The sequence below is a fragment of the Malaclemys terrapin genome, chromosome 4 (genome assembly GCF_027887155.1).
Source record: "Malaclemys terrapin pileata isolate rMalTer1 chromosome 4, rMalTer1.hap1, whole genome shotgun sequence".
Lineage (NCBI taxonomy): Eukaryota > Metazoa > Chordata > Testudines > Emydidae > Malaclemys > Malaclemys terrapin.
Window position 1 is genome coordinate 29,375,011 of NC_071508.1, and position 19,479 is coordinate 29,394,489.

At 52.3% G+C, this 19,479-nt stretch overlaps 1 protein-coding gene across 1 annotated transcript in view; it reads right to left on the reverse strand.

Moving 5' to 3' along the window:
• Nucleotides 1-6,535: 6,535 nt before the first annotated feature.
• The window catches only part of SORT1 (sortilin 1), a 45,321-nt gene continuing 32,377 nt past the window's right edge, over nt 6,536-19,479 (reverse strand). Inside the window, exons 13-20 of the mRNA XM_054027109.1 lie at nt 19,219-19,387; nt 18,600-18,790; nt 12,622-12,811; nt 11,961-12,077; nt 11,224-11,332; nt 10,943-11,049; nt 8,954-9,077; nt 6,536-7,920 (exon numbers count right to left, since the gene is read on the reverse strand). Coding sequence (XP_053883084.1) covers nt 7,906-7,920; nt 8,954-9,077; nt 10,943-11,049; nt 11,224-11,332; nt 11,961-12,077; nt 12,622-12,811; nt 18,600-18,790; nt 19,219-19,387 — 1,022 coding nt within the window. The 3' untranslated portion in view covers nt 6,536-7,905. The remainder of the gene's footprint in view (nt 7,921-8,953; nt 9,078-10,942; nt 11,050-11,223; nt 11,333-11,960; nt 12,078-12,621; nt 12,812-18,599; nt 18,791-19,218; nt 19,388-19,479) is intronic.

A 19,479-nucleotide genomic window follows, 5' to 3' on the forward strand; every position in this document is an offset into this window, starting at 1 on the left:
GACCCAGCAGGCGCTGAATCCAAACTCTAACACAAGGGAATTTGAGAGAGACCTGGCCTAAGCAGCTACAACTCCATTGACTTCACACCAGCTCCACCTGCTTGGCCCAGATGGGAACTAGGCCCAACTATTTCCATGCGGGATCGGGACAGAGCTTAGCCTATTTAAAGGAAGAGCAGGGATTTCTAATGGCTTCGCTTTCACGCAGGGACGTGCAACTAAAAAATCTGATGCAGGAACTGGGCTCAGTCAGGTGACTAACGAATAATGGTTCATGTTGGCATACCGGAGTCCTGGTAAGTCCATGGCTGGTGGGTGTTTGTCCTGTCGTCACAACACTGGCTTTTACAGGTCCATTATGTGTACTTTTGGAAGTTGTTTCACATACTTTGCCCTTCTCTAGAGCTCTCCAGCTGCAGGTCTCACTCTCAAAGCATTTTATAAATACAAACCACCTCAGCATCCCCAGATGGGAGATATTCTGCCCCTCTTAAAGATGGGGAAATGGAGACAAAGGGGAAGTTAATTTCCCCAAGTTCACACAATGAGTCAGGGCAGAACCCAGCAGTCTAAACTCCCATTTTCCCTGATCCAACCACTAGACCATACTCCTCTCCCAGTGCCAGGAATGGGAGCCAGGACTACTGACTCTGGATTCATCCCTGCTGCTACCACAACGGTGAGAAGGACTTTTGTGTTAAATGGCAGCATTATTTTTTTTTTTGCACTTCTTTCTTATGTATAAAGAGCAACTTTATTACGTGACAGGAAAGGTTATTCCTGCTTTTTTAACATATTAAAAACCAGAACAAATCAATCAATCTGATCACTTTCTCCCCTATTGTTTTGCTGGAGGACCCCTCAGAGAATGGGAGAACTAGCAAGATTAGGACATTGCACGGGGCTAGAGCCAGAGCAGTGGAGAGACGGGATTTTTAATCAGGCTGTTTAACACTCCAGTATTAACAGTGTTCAATCCAAAATCTGGCCACCTGGGAAGAAAGCGCTTTATAAAGTATTCAGCATCCCCCTTCAGTAGAGATCTGAAGATGCTGAGCTCGTTTTCTGCTCCTCCAAGCAGATCTCCCGCAGGAGCAGGGACAAGATTTGATATTTCTAAGTTTAAAACAACCACAGCCTGACCAGGGAGAGCTTGGAGGCTGCCTCCCTCCATCACAAAGAGCAGCCACGCAGCGCAGGCTCCTGCGGACCAGGGCGTGTGGTCACGTCTCTGTTCCAGTAACAGAGCTCCTGGTACTTGCTCATTGAACTGCACCAACAGCAGGGCTGGAAGTGCACATAGGTTTTGCCCGCAGGAGCTAATTTTTGCCTTTACCTGCCAAAGCCCCAGTCTGAGGCTCTGTTGGTTCAAACGGCGTGTGGCGGAGAAAGACACTCAGAAACTTGGCAGGGTCCCCCACCACCAAACAATCACATCCCTGAATCCTCAAACACCATCTTTCTTCCGGGCTGCTTTCCACCCCACACTCCTCCCCCTTCCCTCCTGAGAGCAGGTGTCACTGGTTCAATCTGCTAATTCCAGCCAGAAAGATTTACTGGCAGACCGTCTGGTTCATTAAGCTGGTGTTTGCATTCACCAAGGCCCTAAAGACATCATTAAAGCCTCCAAACACCGTCCATCGTTAGCACAGATCGGCAAGAGGCCCCACAGTGCTTATTAAAAGCTCTCACCTCCACAGCCAGGGAAAGGCGAGCAGCCTCATGTTGGGAAAGGTGTTACTCTACTGCCTGGCTCAGGGGAAGCGTTTTCACAAGTCCAGGCTGCTCAGATTGATTTCTGGGTGTGCAGAGCCCGGGAGCAGCTGTGAGGAGGGAGGGGAATTGATTGCAAGGATCTTGCTGCCCACCCCACGCCAATTGCCAGTGGGACGGCACAACTTGGAGCAGAGAATGGAACAAACACCAGCCTAGAGTGCTGCCTCGGCTGTTCCCAATCATGGTACCGCCCAACAGGGCACGAGACAGCAGAGAGACTGGCTGGGATGGGGAGGCACAGAGCAGAACACGCTTGATTCCACTGCCAGTGTGAAGTCTGTGTCAAAGTAATGCAGATGGCAAGGTCTGATAAGCAAGCGCTGTGGTTACATCAGCAGGAGCTAAGCACCTGGCTTTGAAGTCTCTCTGTCCAATGCAAGGCCTAATTCTCACTGAATTAAGGCCAGCAGGGACTATGCTGATGGGCCGGTCTGACCTCCTGCAGAGCCAGTCACCCAGCCGCTCCTGCACTGGAGGAATTGTTCTTCCCTACAGACGAGATCCTTGAGCAGCCTAGTGACTTGTTGAACTAGTGTCCCCCCCCACCCCCATTTACAGACTCCAGCAATGCTCCCAGTGACCCCATCCCTGCCTATGCTGCTCCTGCAGTTAATCACCCTCAAGAAGTTACGTCTTCTTTCCCATTTGATGTTAACTTCAGCTGGGAACCCCTCGATCCTGCTAGGCTCTGGGGTGCTCAGTTAGAGACCCTGAATTACAGGGATCGTTTCCCTAGGTAGCACTGGCCAGAAGAGTCACTGAACTCCCAAGCCTTGCAAGGCTGTTCTTCCTAAAGCACGTGCTGGGAGCCCACATCCCCAGCCTCACTGGGTGCCAGAGTAGCTCAATGAATGCTGAGAAAACAAGAACCAGATTGGTAACATTTGTACAGCACCTAGCACCATGGGGTCCTGCTCCATCTCTCCCGGAGCTCAGATCCAGGGAGCTGGCCTCCGCCACTGCCTGCTAGCACTAGTCTGCCAACCCAGGCTGGGAAGCTTGTGCCCAGCCACAGTGTAGACATATCCCAGGCAGCTACCACAATACAAACAGGTTCTAAAAGAGCCCGTAGGTATCTAGTGCACACAGTACAGGATCATCAGTGCCTTAGGGCAGGGACAGTCTTTTTGTTCACCTACCACGGGGGATCCCACCCAGGAGCAGGTCTCCTAGGCGTGACAGTAACAAATGGCAGCTCAGCGGCAGAGCACGCCGGTTTGCATGCTGACCACGCCTGTTATGGAACTGGCTTTCTATAGCACACGGGGGCCGTGGTTTGTACAGTGGCTACACACTGAGCCGTTCTGTCAATAGGTTTTCAAAGCACTAAAGTAGCTTTTCCTTTCAAAAGCCCTGGGGAGGTGCCTAGGGACAAACCACCCTGGGGAGTCGTGCTGTGGGCTCCTGAGTTAGACCCTGGAAGGGGAGGGGTGGGTTGGATCAGTTCTGGCCTCTACACTCACCCAATAGCCACCTGCTTTGGTCTGAGCCCTCCTCAGACTCCCAACAATCCCCCAACGCCTCCAGCACTAGTGGCCTTGGCCCGCAGCACAGCACCCCAAATGTCCTGCTGCTCCCAGGCTACCCGCCCCAAGGGCAAGCCCACACTGCTTTCATGCAGCTCCCCTTACGGATGCCAGACATGGAAGCCCACCTCTCTCTGCAGGGCAGAAGGATCATGTGAGCAAAGGGAGGGGAGTTTTCCTGCCACTGGTAAGATGGAGATTCAATAGGACTAATCGACTGTACATTTTACTGACAGTGTGTTCCCAGACAAGTGCATTAAGCAGGGAATTAAGCAGTGGCCACCCGAATAACAGACTTACTGGAGCCATTAAGAGGGGCACATGGCTAACAGATTGATTGTGCTGCTATCCCCTGACCCCGCCCCTACAGTGTTATGGTGGCTAGGCGCGTTCAGAAACTGGTGGGGGAGCTGGGCCCAGGAGAAAGCACCTCGTGTTTGTTACAGTGCCCAGGGGTCTGCTAAGGCCTGTCGCTGGGGCAGGTGGGAGAGGGCGCTTTAGAGGAGTCTAGCAGGAGCCAACCCCTCCCGCTCGCACAGTAAGGCAGCCCACAGAGCAGGTAACACAAAGTCCATTTGGTTTTTATTTCTAACCCAAATATTGCAAATATACAGAAAAATCCCAGTACAAAGTCATTCCCTAGCCCTGACTTCTCTCACCAACAGACGCTGGTCCAATAAAAGATCCCCTCCCCCCCTTGTCTCTCTAGTACAGTTATACCCCAGCCACACCCCTTCATCCCGTCCCCTGGACCCGCCCTTGGCCTGGACCCCTCAGATACTCTACATGGCAGGGCAGGGGCTCTGGCTTTAGTTACGTGGTGACATATCCTGGGCAGGGCACGTGGCACAGCATCCCTGTGTTGATCTGCCCTGCAGGCACGCTAGTAAGCCAAGGGTATTGGGGAAGCATTGGTGCTCAATGCCACGCGATAGCAGCCCCAGGGCAGTGCTCAGGCAGCCACCATTCTGCAGGGACCGGGATGCAGCAGCATCAGCGTTCTTTGCTCAGGGAGAGGAGGGCTGCCGTTGCACGGCCCAGGTCCATGGGGAAATGCACCGTTGCTCACCAGAACAATGACATTTGTCTCTCCCCAGGGATGCGTTGACCCCCTTGGTGCGCGAGCTTCCTGGGGGGCAGATGCTCTACCGTGTGCAGAGCGAACATCAAGGCTGCTGGGTTTGGGGGCAGGAAATGGGGCAGAGGGTGTGCAAAAGAGACCCACGGTTTACCAGCTTCCTCGACAGCCTGTAAACGAGGATTTGCCTTCAGAACAGGCTGGTATCAAGAGCCTGAGAAAGTGTAGCCAGTTTTACATTCATGCATCTGACCGTCCCATCCCCCAAATGCTCTGCTGCTGTTTCCCATCACAGGCTGCCGTCTGGAGCTCCAGTGACCGCTCTAGGATTAAGAGCCGTGGACGTCTGATTCTGCCCCAGATGGCTGTGCTGTGCAGTGCTTGAGACAGTCTGCAGGAGACTCCCAGAGACAGAGCAGCCGCCTTTCATTTATTCTTCAGCCTCTGGTCCCAGCTGGTGAGGAATGTGGACCCGGAGCTTCTCCTGGCGCTTTGGCCAGCTGCGGCTATTTGGCTGCTAGTCAAATTCTAAAGGAAAGCTCCTCAAAAGCTCATTCTTTAAAAAGAAATTTTGCTAAACCAAGTCTGGGAACCAGAAACTCTCCAGGCAAACAGGCTAAGCTACTTCATTCCTATTCTACATGACCAGCTGCGTAAACACCTGCTGGATACTGAGGGGACCAGGGTAGAGTTTGGCAATGTGTTGCCTAGGAAAAGGCACCCAGATCTGCCTTCACCACCAAGCAGCCTCTATCTTAGCCAGATCACATTCGCTCCCTTGCAATAGGCTACTCCAAAACAGCACAGCTTCGGAGAGCAGCTTTCCAGCTGTATCTGGGGAAACTGCGCCTTCTAGTGGCCACAGGAACAGCATGGCTCTTCCTGTACATTTTTAAAGGAAAGCCCCAGTGTAACAGGGGTTCGGTAGCTACAGCCAGATTTTTGTGAAGGTATTTAAGGGCTGCTCCACTCCTTGTTGCAAAACTTAACTGACTTAGGAGCCTAAGTCCTAGTGTCTTTCAGTGAGACTCGGGAGCCTAAGGGTATGTCTACACTGCAATGTAAGCCCAGGGTTCGAACTCAGGCTCAAGCCTAACCCCCCACCCCTTTCGTCTACACACAAATCATACTAACACAGGATTTGGACCCAGCGATCCAGGATCCCACAGGGTTGAGCATATGAGCCTGAGTCAAGCCAGGACCCAGGGTTCAAGCCCTATTGCTTTGCAGTGTAGATGCAGCTCCACGGGGCTCACACTCTGGGAGTCTGCAGAAAGCACCCACCATCCTGTGGGCCAAATTTCAGGGTTCAAGACTTCCGAACGTAGGGTTACAGATGAGTGTAGATGCTCAAGCCCTACGTCTGCCGGCTCGAGTTCCGCTAACCCAGGCAGTGTAGACAGAGCCCAAGCACTCTTGAAAATGACATTATGCTCCTAAGTCAGCTGGTGCTGCAACACTGAGCCCTGACAAGGCTGGGACTTAGCAACGTTAAGAGTCACAATAAATGGGTTTAAAGTGTCAAAGAAGAGTTAAGTCAAGGGGAAGCTGCTAATGGGACAGTGAGATGGACAATTCCAGGCAAGCCGTCTCAGATCAAATAAGCCAAGTTTGAAAAATACCAGTTCTTGAGACTTCTGTCTCCCGCGTGCCTGGGGTTGAACTGTGTTCCTTGCATCTTGGCCTACGCTGGTGCCTAACAACACACCGGACGAATGGCAGCCCGCTAGGACCCAGCCCTGGAGAACAAACACCAGTTATATCTGAAAAAAGAAGAACAGGAGTACTTGTGGCACCTTAGAGACTAACAAATTTATTAGAGCATAAGCTTTCGTGGACTACAGCCCACTTCTTCGGATGCATATAGAATGGAACATATATTGAGGAGATATATATACACACATACAGAGAGCATAAACAGGTGGGAGTTGTCTTACCAACTCTGAGAGGCCAATTAATTAAGAGAAAAAAGTTTTTTTTCCCCCTGAAAAAAGTTTTTTTTCTCTTAATTAATTGGCCTCTCAGAGTTGGTAAGACAACTCCCACCTGTTTATGCTCTCTGTATGTGTGTATATATATCTCCTCAATATATGTTCCATTCTATAAGCATCCGAAGAAGTGGGCTGTAGTCCACGAAAGCTTATGCTCTAATAAATTTGTTAGTCTCTAAGGTGCCACTAGTACTCCTGTTCTTCTTTTTGCGGATACAGACTAACACGGCTGCTACTCTGAAACCAGTTATATCTGAGAGACTGTTCTGTATGTTCACTTTTTATCACCCAGTCCTCCAAGTGCAAAGGCCAGCCAGGCATTGGCCTAGACACCCCCTCCGCAATCAGCAGGGCAGCATCTATTGCAGAGGACAACTAGACATTTAAAAAGGGACATGGACACATTGCAGTGTACTCAGCCGAGGGGAAATGCGCCTAGAGCAGCAGCTTACTGCTGTTTGTCAGGCGATATCACACTCAAAGGTGTTACCACTGGGAAGGGTGGGGCACTGAGGATCCTGGCCACATCAACAGCAGCTCTAGGAGCTACCAAGCAGCTGGTCTCCTATTGCTTTAGGGGGGAAAACAGGTGGATGTTCGAAAACTAGGAGCCTCTCTCTTCTGCCCCCTTAAGCGAAGCCATGGGCTCTTCGCCAGAGCACTGACATTTCCACCTGGAACATGCTTCTCACCATCCCGAAGAACACACCAAGAAGCAGGAGATTTATTCCTACTGAGTTTTCTGTTGCACTTATTCCTAGAACTAAAAATAACCCCTTTCCCTCCCCTCCTGCTGCTGCTGCCGGTGTTTGCAGACATGGTGCTTTCCCAGTTCAGTGCTTTGGTTCCACAAGGGCCAGTCCCAGCAGTTACTTCTGGCGCAGAGATGAACTCCACTTGATGCGCCGCGCTGGTTCCATCCAATCACTTCTCCTACGATGAAATCAAAGGCACTCCCCGCTCCTCCGTTTTAGCCCGTGGCCCTGCAGAGTGCTGGCTAAGCGACATGCCGTCCTGGCGGGGGCCCCGAGGCCTGCCCATGCTAGGTGAAGTGGTGGGGATAGGCCAGCGCCACCAGCAGCTTCGCCCAGCCGAGGTCATGCCAAGGCAGAGATGAGCCCCCCGAGGGGTGACGCTGGAGTTAAGAGCCTTCTCTCTGCAGCAGGGTGAATTGCACCTTCGTCATGATTAGTGCTCAGTGAAATGCTGGTTCCACCTTCCTATTTAGTCTTCCTTAAAAAACAACCAGCTGGAAAGAAATCTCATTAAAATAAAGTTAAATTACGCCCACGTCCCCCACTCCCCGGCCTCTGGGCCACCAGGTCGCTGCAGCAGCTCCCTGTCTCCTCCCCAGGTCAGCAGCGCTGCTGGCTCTGGACAATCTCAAGGGAAGTGACAGGAGCGTGGAGTCCCTCGGAAAGGGGTCAGGCAGCCACTGCGGAGAAACGTGGGCTGGAGGAGGCGTTTGCTGTTCTGCAGATCTGTGGCAGCGTCCAAACCCACTTGTCCAGTGCCAGCAAGCAGCGACGTGCCCCTACTCCAGGAGGTCCTGAGGAGAGAACATGAGTGCTCACCCTTCAGGGCAGACAGCGCCAGAGCCTCCCCCATCTCGGTCAGATCCCAGCCCAGGATCACTCCCCTCCTGCCCTGGGAATGGGAGAGAACGGGACACCACACCTGCTGCCGTCCCCCCATGCTCAGGAAGCCATGGGGCCACTGGGAACTCAGCACTACGTGAAGGTCTCAGCCTGTGTGATAGCTAGGATGATGGTGCCACCAGGACAGCACAAGCCCACTCCTCTGCCTAACAGCCCCAGGACTGAAGTCCTGTTATCGACAAGACAGGCCCCACCGCAGTGCAAGCTTCTCATATGCGCCATGCGGTTCCTGGCCCAGAAGGCTAAGTACATGGGGGTGGGGGCAGTGTCCGGGGCTCAGCCTGCTGGCACAGGGGGCCTGCTGCACTATTCTCTCAGACAGACCACCTAGGAACGGGACTGGGACTGACTTATTTCACGGAGGCCATTCAGCCCACGCGGGAGTGACTTTCAGAGACGCTTGGGAACTAGTCCGCCCCGCCAAGGCTGAGTGGGAGACCCAAGATCAAGTGTTCTCCAAGCCGCTGAAGACATTCCAGGCCTGTTTGCAGCTCACCAGCTGCCCCATTCAGAACCCACTGGCCTGCCCACCCGCCCCCCAAAGGCTCCTTCGGCTGGAGCTGCTCCCCGGCCCGGCTCAGGGCCTTCATTCTGCAAGCAGGCCAACCCCGGAAGTTCAGCCCCGACCGGCCTGGCCTTCTGCAGCTTGGGGATGACACTGAGTGGGAGGCAGGTTCTCCAGCGCCAGCCCTACTCTCCCTTTGCTGGTGGCTGTGGTCTGCACTCCACTAGGACTGCTCAAACAAAGGAGCAGTTTCAGATGGCCCTGACATTCAGTCCCCTCCCAGCACGGGAGCAGCAGCCATTCTTAACCCCATCCTTCCAGCATCCAACTCAAGCTCTGGTTCCCCAGGACACCGAGGAGGACATGCCATTCTCAGGTGCTGCTCTCTGCTGCATCTGCATCACCCTCCAATCACCTACCTCGTCAGAATCGTCATGGTAGCCCCCTTTATTAGCAGGGCTGGCTGCATCCAGAGCTTCAACCCCTTCCACCCCGTTCGCCTCTGCGTGCTGCTGCAGGACGGAATAGCGATGGACCAGGAACCTGGGGGTGGAGCAGACATGGGAGTCAGGGACATGCCACGCTGTCTATTGCACCTCTGGCATGTCAAACAGCAAGACCTTCTAATGCCCTAGGAGCTTGGGAAGGACGGCAGCCAGCGCTGGGGGAAGACTTCCAGATCTTTAAGATGCCCCGTACTATGCAGTGGAATTTACATTGTGCCTCTTTATATAACCTTGTGGTGGGTCTACCCACGTGTGACCTCTGTTTTCATGAAACTTTGTATCAAAGCCTCATATAGAAACCTTGTACTGGTGAGCCTTGGTATATGGAGACTTTGTATCAAAGCCTCATGTAGAAACTTTGCATTGCCCTTGATATAATATTATAGCCCCTAAGGACAGAATAAGATAGAAGAAAAATGTCTTTTTGCTAGCAGTAGAACAAGATTCCCCCGACTCTTAATCAATTGCCCTGTTGAATGAATGAAGTGTGGATGAGCAAGGCATGGAAGGCAGCACCTCCAGACAGCCTCAACCATTGGAGAGGGGCTGGGAGCCAGACCCAAGGACAATAAAACGTGTCAAGTGGGCTCATTAAAGACAAGCAGACATACTGACGGGTTAGAAGCAAGCACCTTCTTTTGGAAACACCCTCTTTGCAGCATTGGGACAACCCCCAGAAGGAAGCAGCACAAAGGACCAATGGACAGAGACACAGATTTTGAATCTGGTACAGATTTGCATGAGAGGGAAGCTGCTATAAAAGTGAGGTGTCTTGCAGAGGACCCCGGTTCTCGTCTTGTCAACATGGGAGCATGGATCCGGATCGGCAGAAGCCCAGCTCCATCCCCCTCCCCCATCTAACTCACCTGGCCAGTGCAGTTAAGGGGAGCAACTAATTGGTAACAACAAGACGGAGTGTGCTTGTGTGTGTGTGTGTGTGTGTGCGTGCGCACATGAGTGTAATATATATCATATGCATATAATACAGTGTTAATGAATACATGTATTACTAATAAATGTGGCGTTTTGCCTTATTCCCCTTGAAAAGATCCTGTGCAGTACTTTAAGTACAACACCATACTATGCAGTGGAATGGTTAGTGACTGTGGGGAGGATACAGGAGCTGCTAACCATCAATGACCTTCACTTAACTGAGCTGGGAGATTTCACAGCCATGTCAGGATATGCCTATGCCGCAGTCTGAGCAACACGAGCAGGTGCCCGGGATCTCGGACAGCCTGTGCTGAAGCTGTGCCACTGGGCTACACTGCTACTTTTGGCCAGGGTGCTGCACGTACACCTTAGATTGCAGCATGGACGTATCTGCTGAGGGGGCAGAAAACCTAACTGGCTTCAAGCCTGACCTTGATAAGTTTATAGAGGGGATGGTGCAATGAGACGGCCTACGATGGCATGTGGCCAAGCAGCGACAGCCAGTAGCAAAAATCCCAGTGACGGAACACTAGATGGGAAGGGCTCCAAGTTACTACAGAGAATTCCTTCCCAGGTGTCTGGCTGCTGGGTCTTGCCCACATGCTCAGGGTCTAGCTAATCACCAGATTTCGGGTTGGGAGGGAATTTTCCCCCAGCTCAGATTGGCAGAGACCCTGGGGTTTTTTCACCTTCCTCTGCAGCATGGGGCACGGGTCACTTGCAGGTTTAAACTAGTGTCAATGGTGGATTCTCTGTAACTTGATGGCTTTAAAGCATGATTTGAACACGTCAGTAACTCAGCCAGAGGTTAGGGGTCTGTTACAGGAGTGGCTGGGTGAGGTTTTGTGGCCTGTGACATGCAGGAGGTCAGACTAGATGATCACGATGGCCCCTTCTGGCCTTAAAATCTATGAGATGTGTAATACTTCAGCCAGAGCGACTGCGTGTGAAACCCCTCCCAAACCTCACCTGCCCCCACAGACGTATTTCTTAATGATCAGGACTCCAGCTATGATGGTGAGGAGCATCACGCCCACGACAGCCAGGATTATGGGAGCAGAGCTGGAGGCAGAGGACTGCAGAGAGAGAGAGAGAGAGAGAAAGGAAGCTTTGCTACATCCACAAAACATGAAATTTAAACCAAGACTGCTCCAGTTCCTGGCAGTTGTACAAGAACCTCACAGCCCAAGGATCCCAAGCACTTCACGCCCTGGTATTGGCTGGCTCCCCACACGTTTGCTATCACCTACCAGCTGGCTGGGGGTCAACAAGTTGCTTGTGCATTTCCTCTTCAGGTCCGTCACCTCACGGCTCGGACTCTTCCCACCGCTACATTTGTCTCCCGGGATCTTACGATACCTGGAATGTCAGGGAAGAAAGCGCCTGCAGGGCCTGATGATCAGGAGGGAGCTTCCCAGGCCAGCTCAGAGATTGCCTGGCCATTCCTGGAGATATCAAACCCCCCACCCCCACCCTGGGAGGGGCAGAAAGTGTGCAGAGCAATGTGGTTTCCTAGCCAGGATCCAAAAGCTACGCCCAGACCTGCTGGGAGATCTCCAGCCGCATCCTGCCAGGGGGCCAGAGGAACGGCCTCCTAAAGCTGGGTAGGCTCCCTTGAGGTCTGGCTCCATGATCAACTGCCCCCACAAACAGCACAGGGCCAGCAGCAGGGGTATCCACATCCATTCTGTGTGCCCAGCACTGGCCTCCAAGGACCAGAAGGGCAGTTTCCCACTTGAGTATGCTACAGCAGCACTTGTCCCAAAGCCATGGGGCAAAGCTGAGAAGTACCATCACTGCCCAGAGGGGAAATTGGTGACACAGCCTGGCACAGAACCCAGGTCCTCCTAATTCCCACCCTGTAGCCCTACCCACTGGTAGCAGCAAGATCTATCCCCCTGCTCCCAGGAGTCCCTGCCATGCTGCTCCTGCCCCTATCTGGGGCCAGTGTTTGCTGAGCGAATCCCTGTTAAAAAAAACACTTTACCCTCTAGTCGTCAGCAGCTCCTGCCTGCCATAGAGACAGAACTCCAGGTCATGGCCCTTCAGCTCCGGCTGCTCCACGCAGACAGACTGGTTTTCAGGGCGGAAATAGCCAAAATCGCTGCAGTGCAAGGATAAAAAGCAGAGACGGGTGTGAGAGACACACTGAGTGATGGCTCAGGGGTGAACTTCACCTAGCCCGCTAGAGCGCTATCACACAGACAGTCCTGGACCACCTGACGTGGACTCTTCTAGCCAAGCGGATACATGCTGTGCTAGGCTGTAGGTCAGATCTTGGCACGCCCACTTGCACCGTAGGGAAGTCAGTGTCTGGTTAGCGGTCCCCCCACCCCCTAGTTACAGCATGGCACCATGTGTGGTGCACTCTGAGCAGGTCTGCCTTCACCAGGCACTAGGAGTGGGATCCCTGACTCGCTGGGTGATGCTCTGAGCCGGTATGACAAACCCTACATGCCTACCGGGCTAGATGATCCACGCAAGCGGGTCCTACGCAAAGGCAGCTCCTATGCCACCACCTGAGCCCCAGACGAGAGTGCCACCTGATGCAGTGCCACTCTAGTAACCTTAGCAGATAGATATCACCCCTTGCCCAACTATGCCAGACCCCTCGCCATGCAAGGGGAGCAAGCCTTTGCTTGCCATACCAGAGGTAGTCCTCCAGCGTGCACGGGCAGACAGATGGCTGCTTCATCGTCACGTAATCCCGGCCATTCTGACAGACAGATGACTTGCGGAGACGCAGGTACTGCTCCTTATAGCCCAGAACACAGCCATCAGTGCGGCTGCCAGGCTCGCTGGAGTGAGCCAGCCAGATAGTATAGTCTTTGTCCTCACCTACGAGAGGAGAAAGGTGATCAGACTCCAGGCACAAGACGATGTAATTGAGAAGACAGGAACTGACCCTAGGCAACAGCTGCCAACCCCAGAGCTACAGGTCATGGGGCTGAAAACAAGAAAAGGAGTGTGGCCATTGCAGCCCAATCGCCTACAGAATCGGGCACAATGAAGCAGGACAGTCTGCCCGCCCACAGGAGAGGCAGTAATGGGTAATACCTGGGGGCACTGGGAGAAGGGGGAGGGATTTTACACCACCTGCTCTAGCCAGCATCAACCACATTCCTTTCCATCAATGCTAAACTCTGCCCTGAAAAACCCTAGCAACACCCGCAGGGCTTTGACTGCCCGGTGGAGTCATTTGCTGCCAGTGGGCTCCTCTCATTTACACAACCCTCAGGACAACTAAGTCCCCAAGATGTTACCATGGCAGTGTCCAGCAGAGGCTCTCAGTGGGGCTGTGCAGCATCCTTGCAGCTTGGGAACCAGGGGTCTGGGCCTTGCCCGAGGTCATACGACAACTTGCCCAGCCGCCTGCTCTAACCACTAGCAAGAGGCGGGCCCATTAGAACAAAGCCCCCTACATGTTCTCCACACTAAGCTGACACCCAAGGCTGTGCCCAGACTCCTGGGGCTCAGCACAGCTTTGGTCACGCTTCGGGAGTGAAGGCTTTTACTGAAGGAGGGCAGCGCAGAAGTGGGTGAAGAGCAAGTTCCGTTGTATGCTGCCCCTGCATTCTCAGCCACTAATTGCATCACGGAAGTGGTCGGGGTGAAGCTGGAGGTGCTAGTCACTGGTAATTGGGGCTTTTGATCCCGGGGGAGGTGTGGGAGCAGTTTGGGAGGGCAGATTAAGCACACTGCCTCAATGTTCCTGCAGTGACTAGCCGTACAGTGGTTAATGCAGGGGGAGGGATAGCTCAGTGGTTTGAGCATTGGCCTGCTAAACCCAGGGTTGTGAGTTCAATCCTTGAGGGGGCCATTTAGGGATCTGGGGCAAAAAATCTGTCTGGGGATTGGTCCTGCTTTGAGCAGAGGGTTGGACTAGATGACCTCCTGAGGTCCCTTCCAACCCTGATATTCTATGATTCTAATGACGACACTTCCAGCAGTCAGCTGTAGGTTCCAGTGTTCACACCCAGAGCTAGTCTCATGGCTGTTTGCAGACTCAAGCAGACACTGCAGAATTCCACACTCTGTTCACGGGTTTTGCCACAGAAACAAAAAGCTCTAAATGACCGCTCTGTGCTGGAGCACAATTCTACAGCAAGGGAGTCACAGCACAGGCACTGCCCCATCTGTAGCAGCAGCCTATGTTGGGGCTGCACAAGGAGCTTTTTAGCTATCTACAAACCAAAAGGGACATCCAGGAAATGGGGGGAGGGGCATGTCACTAAGGAGTAGACATGGGAATAGCACGAGTGTGTAGGGACAAAAATCAGGAAAACCCAGGCAAGGAAGAAGTTAAAACTGGCAAGAAACATTAGCGACAACAAGGAAGGTTCTACAAATACGTCAGACTAAAAAGACAGATCGGGGATAGTGTGGTCCCACTGCTCAATGGAGCTGGTAACAGATGATAAGAAGGCAGAGCTGCTCAATGCCTATTTTGCTTCAGTCTTCTCACAAAAAAATAACATGTGACCGGACAACTAACAAAGTTATGACAGACCACAAAGGGGAAGGGCTGCAGATTGGGATAAGTAAAGAACACGTCCGAGATCTTCTGACCAATTTGCATGAATTCAAGTCAGCAGGGCCGGATGCTATTCATCCCCACGGCGGTGAAGGAATTAGCTGAAGAAATCGCAGAGCCAATGGCAATAGTATTTGTAAACTCATGGATGACAGGAGAGGCCCCAGAAGACTGGAGAAGGGCGAACATTGTGCCCATCTTTTAAAAGGGGGAAAAGAAGGAACTGGGGAACTATAGATCAGTCAGCCTGACTTCGATACCTGGGAAGCTACTAGAGCAACGTATAAAACATTCCATTTCCAAATACCTGGAGGATGAAGAGGTGATCACTAGCAGCCAGCCTGGGTTTACCAAAAACAAATCATGCCAAACCAGCTTGATTTCCTTCTTTGACAGGATAACTGGTTTGGTGGATGGGGTAGTGCGGTGGACATAATATACCTGGACTTCACCAAGGATTTTGACAAGTCCCACGTGACATTCTGAGAGGTAAGCTGGAGAAATGTGGGCTTGATGGAATTACTATTAAGTGGATACATAATTGGTTAAAAGAACGGCAAACAAAGAGTAACTATTAATGGAATGATGTCAGATTGGAGGGAGGTCTCAAGTGGGGTTCCACAGGGATCTGTTTTGGGTCCGGTGTTGTTTAAACATCTTTTTTATTAATGACCTAGATGTAGGAATAGATCAAGTTTGCAGATAATACAAAACTGGCGGGGGGTGGGGGTGAAGAGAGAGAGACAAGGGGGGTTGCAAACACTTTGGAGGATAGAACTAAAATTCAGAGGGAATGTGATAAATTGGAGAACAAGGTTATAGACAACAAAATGAAATTCACCAAAGACATATGTGAGGTGCTACACTTAGGAAAGAAAAAAAAAATGCACAGATACAGAATGGGGGATAACCGGCTTGGCAGCAGCATTGCTGAGAAGGCTCTGGGAGCTATGGTGAATCACAACCTCAACACGAGTCAGCAATGTGATGCTGTCGCAAAAAAAGCAAATGCAATTTTAGGTTGCATTAACAGAGGTATAGCATGCAAGTCATGGGAGGCGATAGTCCCCATGCACTGCATCCGAGGGTGCTAAAGGAGTTGGCGGATGTGATTGCAGAGCCATTGGCCATTAGCTTTGAAAACTCATGGTGATTGGGGGAGGTCCCAGATGACTGGAAAAAGGCTAATGTAGTGCCCATCTTTAAAAAAGGGAAGGAGGAGGATCCGGGGAACTACAGGCCAGTCAGCCTCACCTCAGTCCCTGGAAAAATCATGGAGCAGGTCCTCAAGGAATCAATTCTGAAGCACTTCGAGGAGAGGAAAGTGATCAGGAACAGTCAGCATGGATTCACCAAGGGCAAGTCATGCCTGACTAACCTAATTGCCTTCTATGACAAAATAACTGGCTCTGTGGATGAGCGGAAAGCAGTGGACGTATTATTCCTTGACTTTAGCAAAGCTTTTGATACAGTCTCCCACAGTATTCTTGCCAGCAAGTTAAAGAAGTATGGGCTGGATGAATGGACTATAAGGTGGATAGAAAGCTGGCTAGATTGTTGGGCTCAACGGGTAGTAATCAATGGCTCCATGTCTAGTTGGCAGCTGGTATCAAGCGGAGTGCCCCAAGGGTCAGTCCTGGGGCCGGTTTTGTTCAAAATCTTCATTAATGATCTGGAGGATGGCGTGGATTGCACCCTCAGCAAGTTTGCAGATGACACTAAACTGGGAGGAATGGTAGATACACTGGAGGGTAGGTATAGGATACAGAGGGACCTAGACAAATTAGAGGATCGGGCCAAAAAGAAATCTGATGAGGTTCAACAAGGACAAGTGCAGAGTCCTGCACTTAGGACGGAAGAATCCCATGCACTGCTACAGACTAGGGACCGAATGGCTAGGCAGCAGTTCTGCAGAAAAGGACCTAGGGGTTACAGTACGAGAAGCTGGATATGAGTCAGCAGTGTGCCCTTGTTGCCAAGAAGGCTAACGGCATTTTGGGCTGTATAAGTAGGGGCATTGCCAGCTGACCAAGGGACGTGATCATTCCCCTCTATTCGGCATTGGTGAGGCCTCATCTGGAGTACTGTGTCCAGTTTTGGGCTGCACACTACAAGAAGGATGTGGAAAAATTGGAAAGAGTCCAGCGGAGGGCAACAAAAATGATTAGGGGGCTGGAACACATGATTTATGAGGAGAGGCTGAGGGAACTGGGATTGTTTAGTCTGCAGAAGAGAAGAATGAGGGGGGATTTGATAGCTGCTTTCAACTACCTGAAAGGGGGTTCCAAAGAGGATGGATCTAGACTGTTCTCAGTGGTACCACATGACAGAACAAGGAGTAATGGTCTCAAGTTGCAGTGGGGGATGTTTAGGTTGGATATTAGGAAAAACTTTTTCACTAGGAGGGTGGTGAAGCACTGGAATGGGTTACCTAGGGAGGTGGTGGAATCTCCATTCTTGGAGGTTTTTAAGGCCCGGCTTGACAAAGCCCTGGCTGGGATGATTTAGTTGGGGATTGGTCCTGCTTTGAGCAGGGGGTTGGACTAGATGGCCTCCTGAGGTCCCTTCCAACTCTGATATTCTATGATTCTATGATAGTACCGCTCTACTCGGCGCTGCTTAGGCCTCAGCTGGAGTACGGAGTCCAGTTTTGGTCACCAATGTCTAGAAAGGATGTAGAGAAACTGGAAAGGATCCAGAGGCCAGTGACAAAGATGATCAGAGGGATGGAACACAAGCCATATGAGTAAAGGCTGAAGGAACTGGCTATGTTTAGTTTGGAAAAGAGGAGATTAAGCGGGGACATGATAACGGTCTTCAGATACTTGAAAGGCTGCCATAAAAAGATGGAGAAAAGTTGTTCTTTCTGGCCATAGAGGGCAGGACAAGAGGTGATGGAGTCAAACTACAGCACAGCAGATTTAGATTAAACCTCAGGAAAAGCTCCCTAACCATAAAAACAACGAGGTAATGGGACAGATGCCTAGGGAGCTTGTGGAAGCTCCTTCACTGGAGGTTTTCAAAAGGAGGCTGGAGCCATCTGTCTGAGATGGGTTAGACCAGGTGGGCAAACTTTTTGGACCAAGGGCCACATCTTTTAATGTATGGAAATTGTATGGTGGGCCATGAATGCTCAAGAAATTGGGGGTTGGGGTGCGGGAGGGGATGATGGCTCCGGCTGGGGATGCGGGCTCTGGGGTGGGGCCAGAAATGAGGAGTTCAGGGTGCGGGAGGGGGATAAAGGCTGGGGAAGGGGGTTGGGGCGCTGGGGGAGGATCGGGGGGCAGGCTCCGGGTGGCACTTACCTCAAGCTCCTCCCGGAAGCAGCGGCATGTCCCCCCTCCAGCCCCTACGCGGCGGCTTGGCCAGGCAGCTCTGCACGCTGCCCCGTCCACAGGTACCGCCCCTGCAGCTTCCATTGGCCATGGTTGTCGGCCAATGGGAGATGTGGGGGCGGCGCTTGGGGTAGGGGCAGCATGTGGAGTCCCCTGGCAGCCCCTACGCGTAGGAGTCGGGGGGCGGGGGAGGAACACACATGCCGCTGCTTCCGGGAGCCGTGCAGAGCCACGGCACGTATGGAGCAGGGCAAGCCCCAGACCCTGCTCCTCGGCAGGAGCTCAAGGGCCAGATTAAAGCATCTGAAGGGCTGGATGCGGCCCCCAGGCCATAGTTTGCCCACCCCTGGGTTAGACACAAGTCCTGCATCTTGGCAGGGGGTTGGATTGGCTGACCTTTGCGGTCTCTTCTAACCCTATGATTCTAGATAGGACCAAACCGTAGGAAATCTGGGGTCGGGGGATTCCAATTGCTGCAGCTTAATTTGGATTCCTGCATGAAATCCCACAAGCAAGCCCAGATGTGAAAGGGAGCAGCAGTGGGATGTGTGCAGTCTACAGCAGAGAGGCACAGTCACTCTACAGTAGCCTCTCTGGAGAATATGTTCCACTGTTATGGGAGCATTCTGTATCCAGTCTGTAACCCTCAGTCCTACCGCGTCCATACTCATCTATTCAGATTGCTCCCCCACTTTGCCCCTCAGCCCTTCCGCACCCCCATCTCTGTATGGAAAGGAAGGAAGCAAGAGAAGCTCACAGTTCCTGCTGAGGAGATGACTGAAGTCAATGGTGTAGGAGACCCATTTGCGGGGCAAGACAGAGTCTCTGTAGCCCCAGAGGCTGACGTTCATAGATCTGGCTCCTGGCTCCGACGCCAGACCGGTGAAGTAAATGGGCTCCTTGGAGAAAGTATACTTGTGCCAGCACTGGCCTTCATCTGTCGAGAACCTAGACAGAAAAGGCTTACAGTGAGGAGCTGGGGTCACAATCAAGGAGAGACCAGGTGGAACCTTCTGTGACCCCATTACGTTCAAAGGTGAGGAGGTGTGGAAAGACAGCACAGGCCGCGCAGCTTCGCTTGTGCACAGGAGTGAAGGCCCAGAAGGGGGAGCTTACCAACAGAGCGCTAGGCACAAAGCAGTATCTGCCCAAAGGAGAGGGCTCCTTCCCCTCTGAACAGCCCCACTCCCCTAGAACATCCTTTGAGCAGCTGCAGAACAAGGGAGGGAGGGGAAATCCCAACACTGACAGCAGCCTAGTTTCTCCCTCAGCACCAATCTATATGGACAGAGCTCCGCTTACAGCTCACCAGAGCCTCCCGGAACCGGAGAACAGACCCACCCCCATCCCCTTTAGCAAGTGGAGCTCAGGCTTACTTAATCACATTGATCGGCTCGAGGCTGTGCTCAATGGCTACGATGATGCCCCCGGAGTCCAGGATGGCGTAGTGATGGGGTCCTTCCAGCACCCGTGCCCAGGTGTAGCCCCCATCATCAGATATGTAAACGTCTGGGCTCACCACAGAGATGGCATCCCCCACGCTGCCTGCAACACAGGGCCCAACACCACGGGGGTTAGAGCAAGTCCAGGAAGTGTCCCTTCCTCGGGGGCAGACAGACTTATTTCCTCTGACCTTC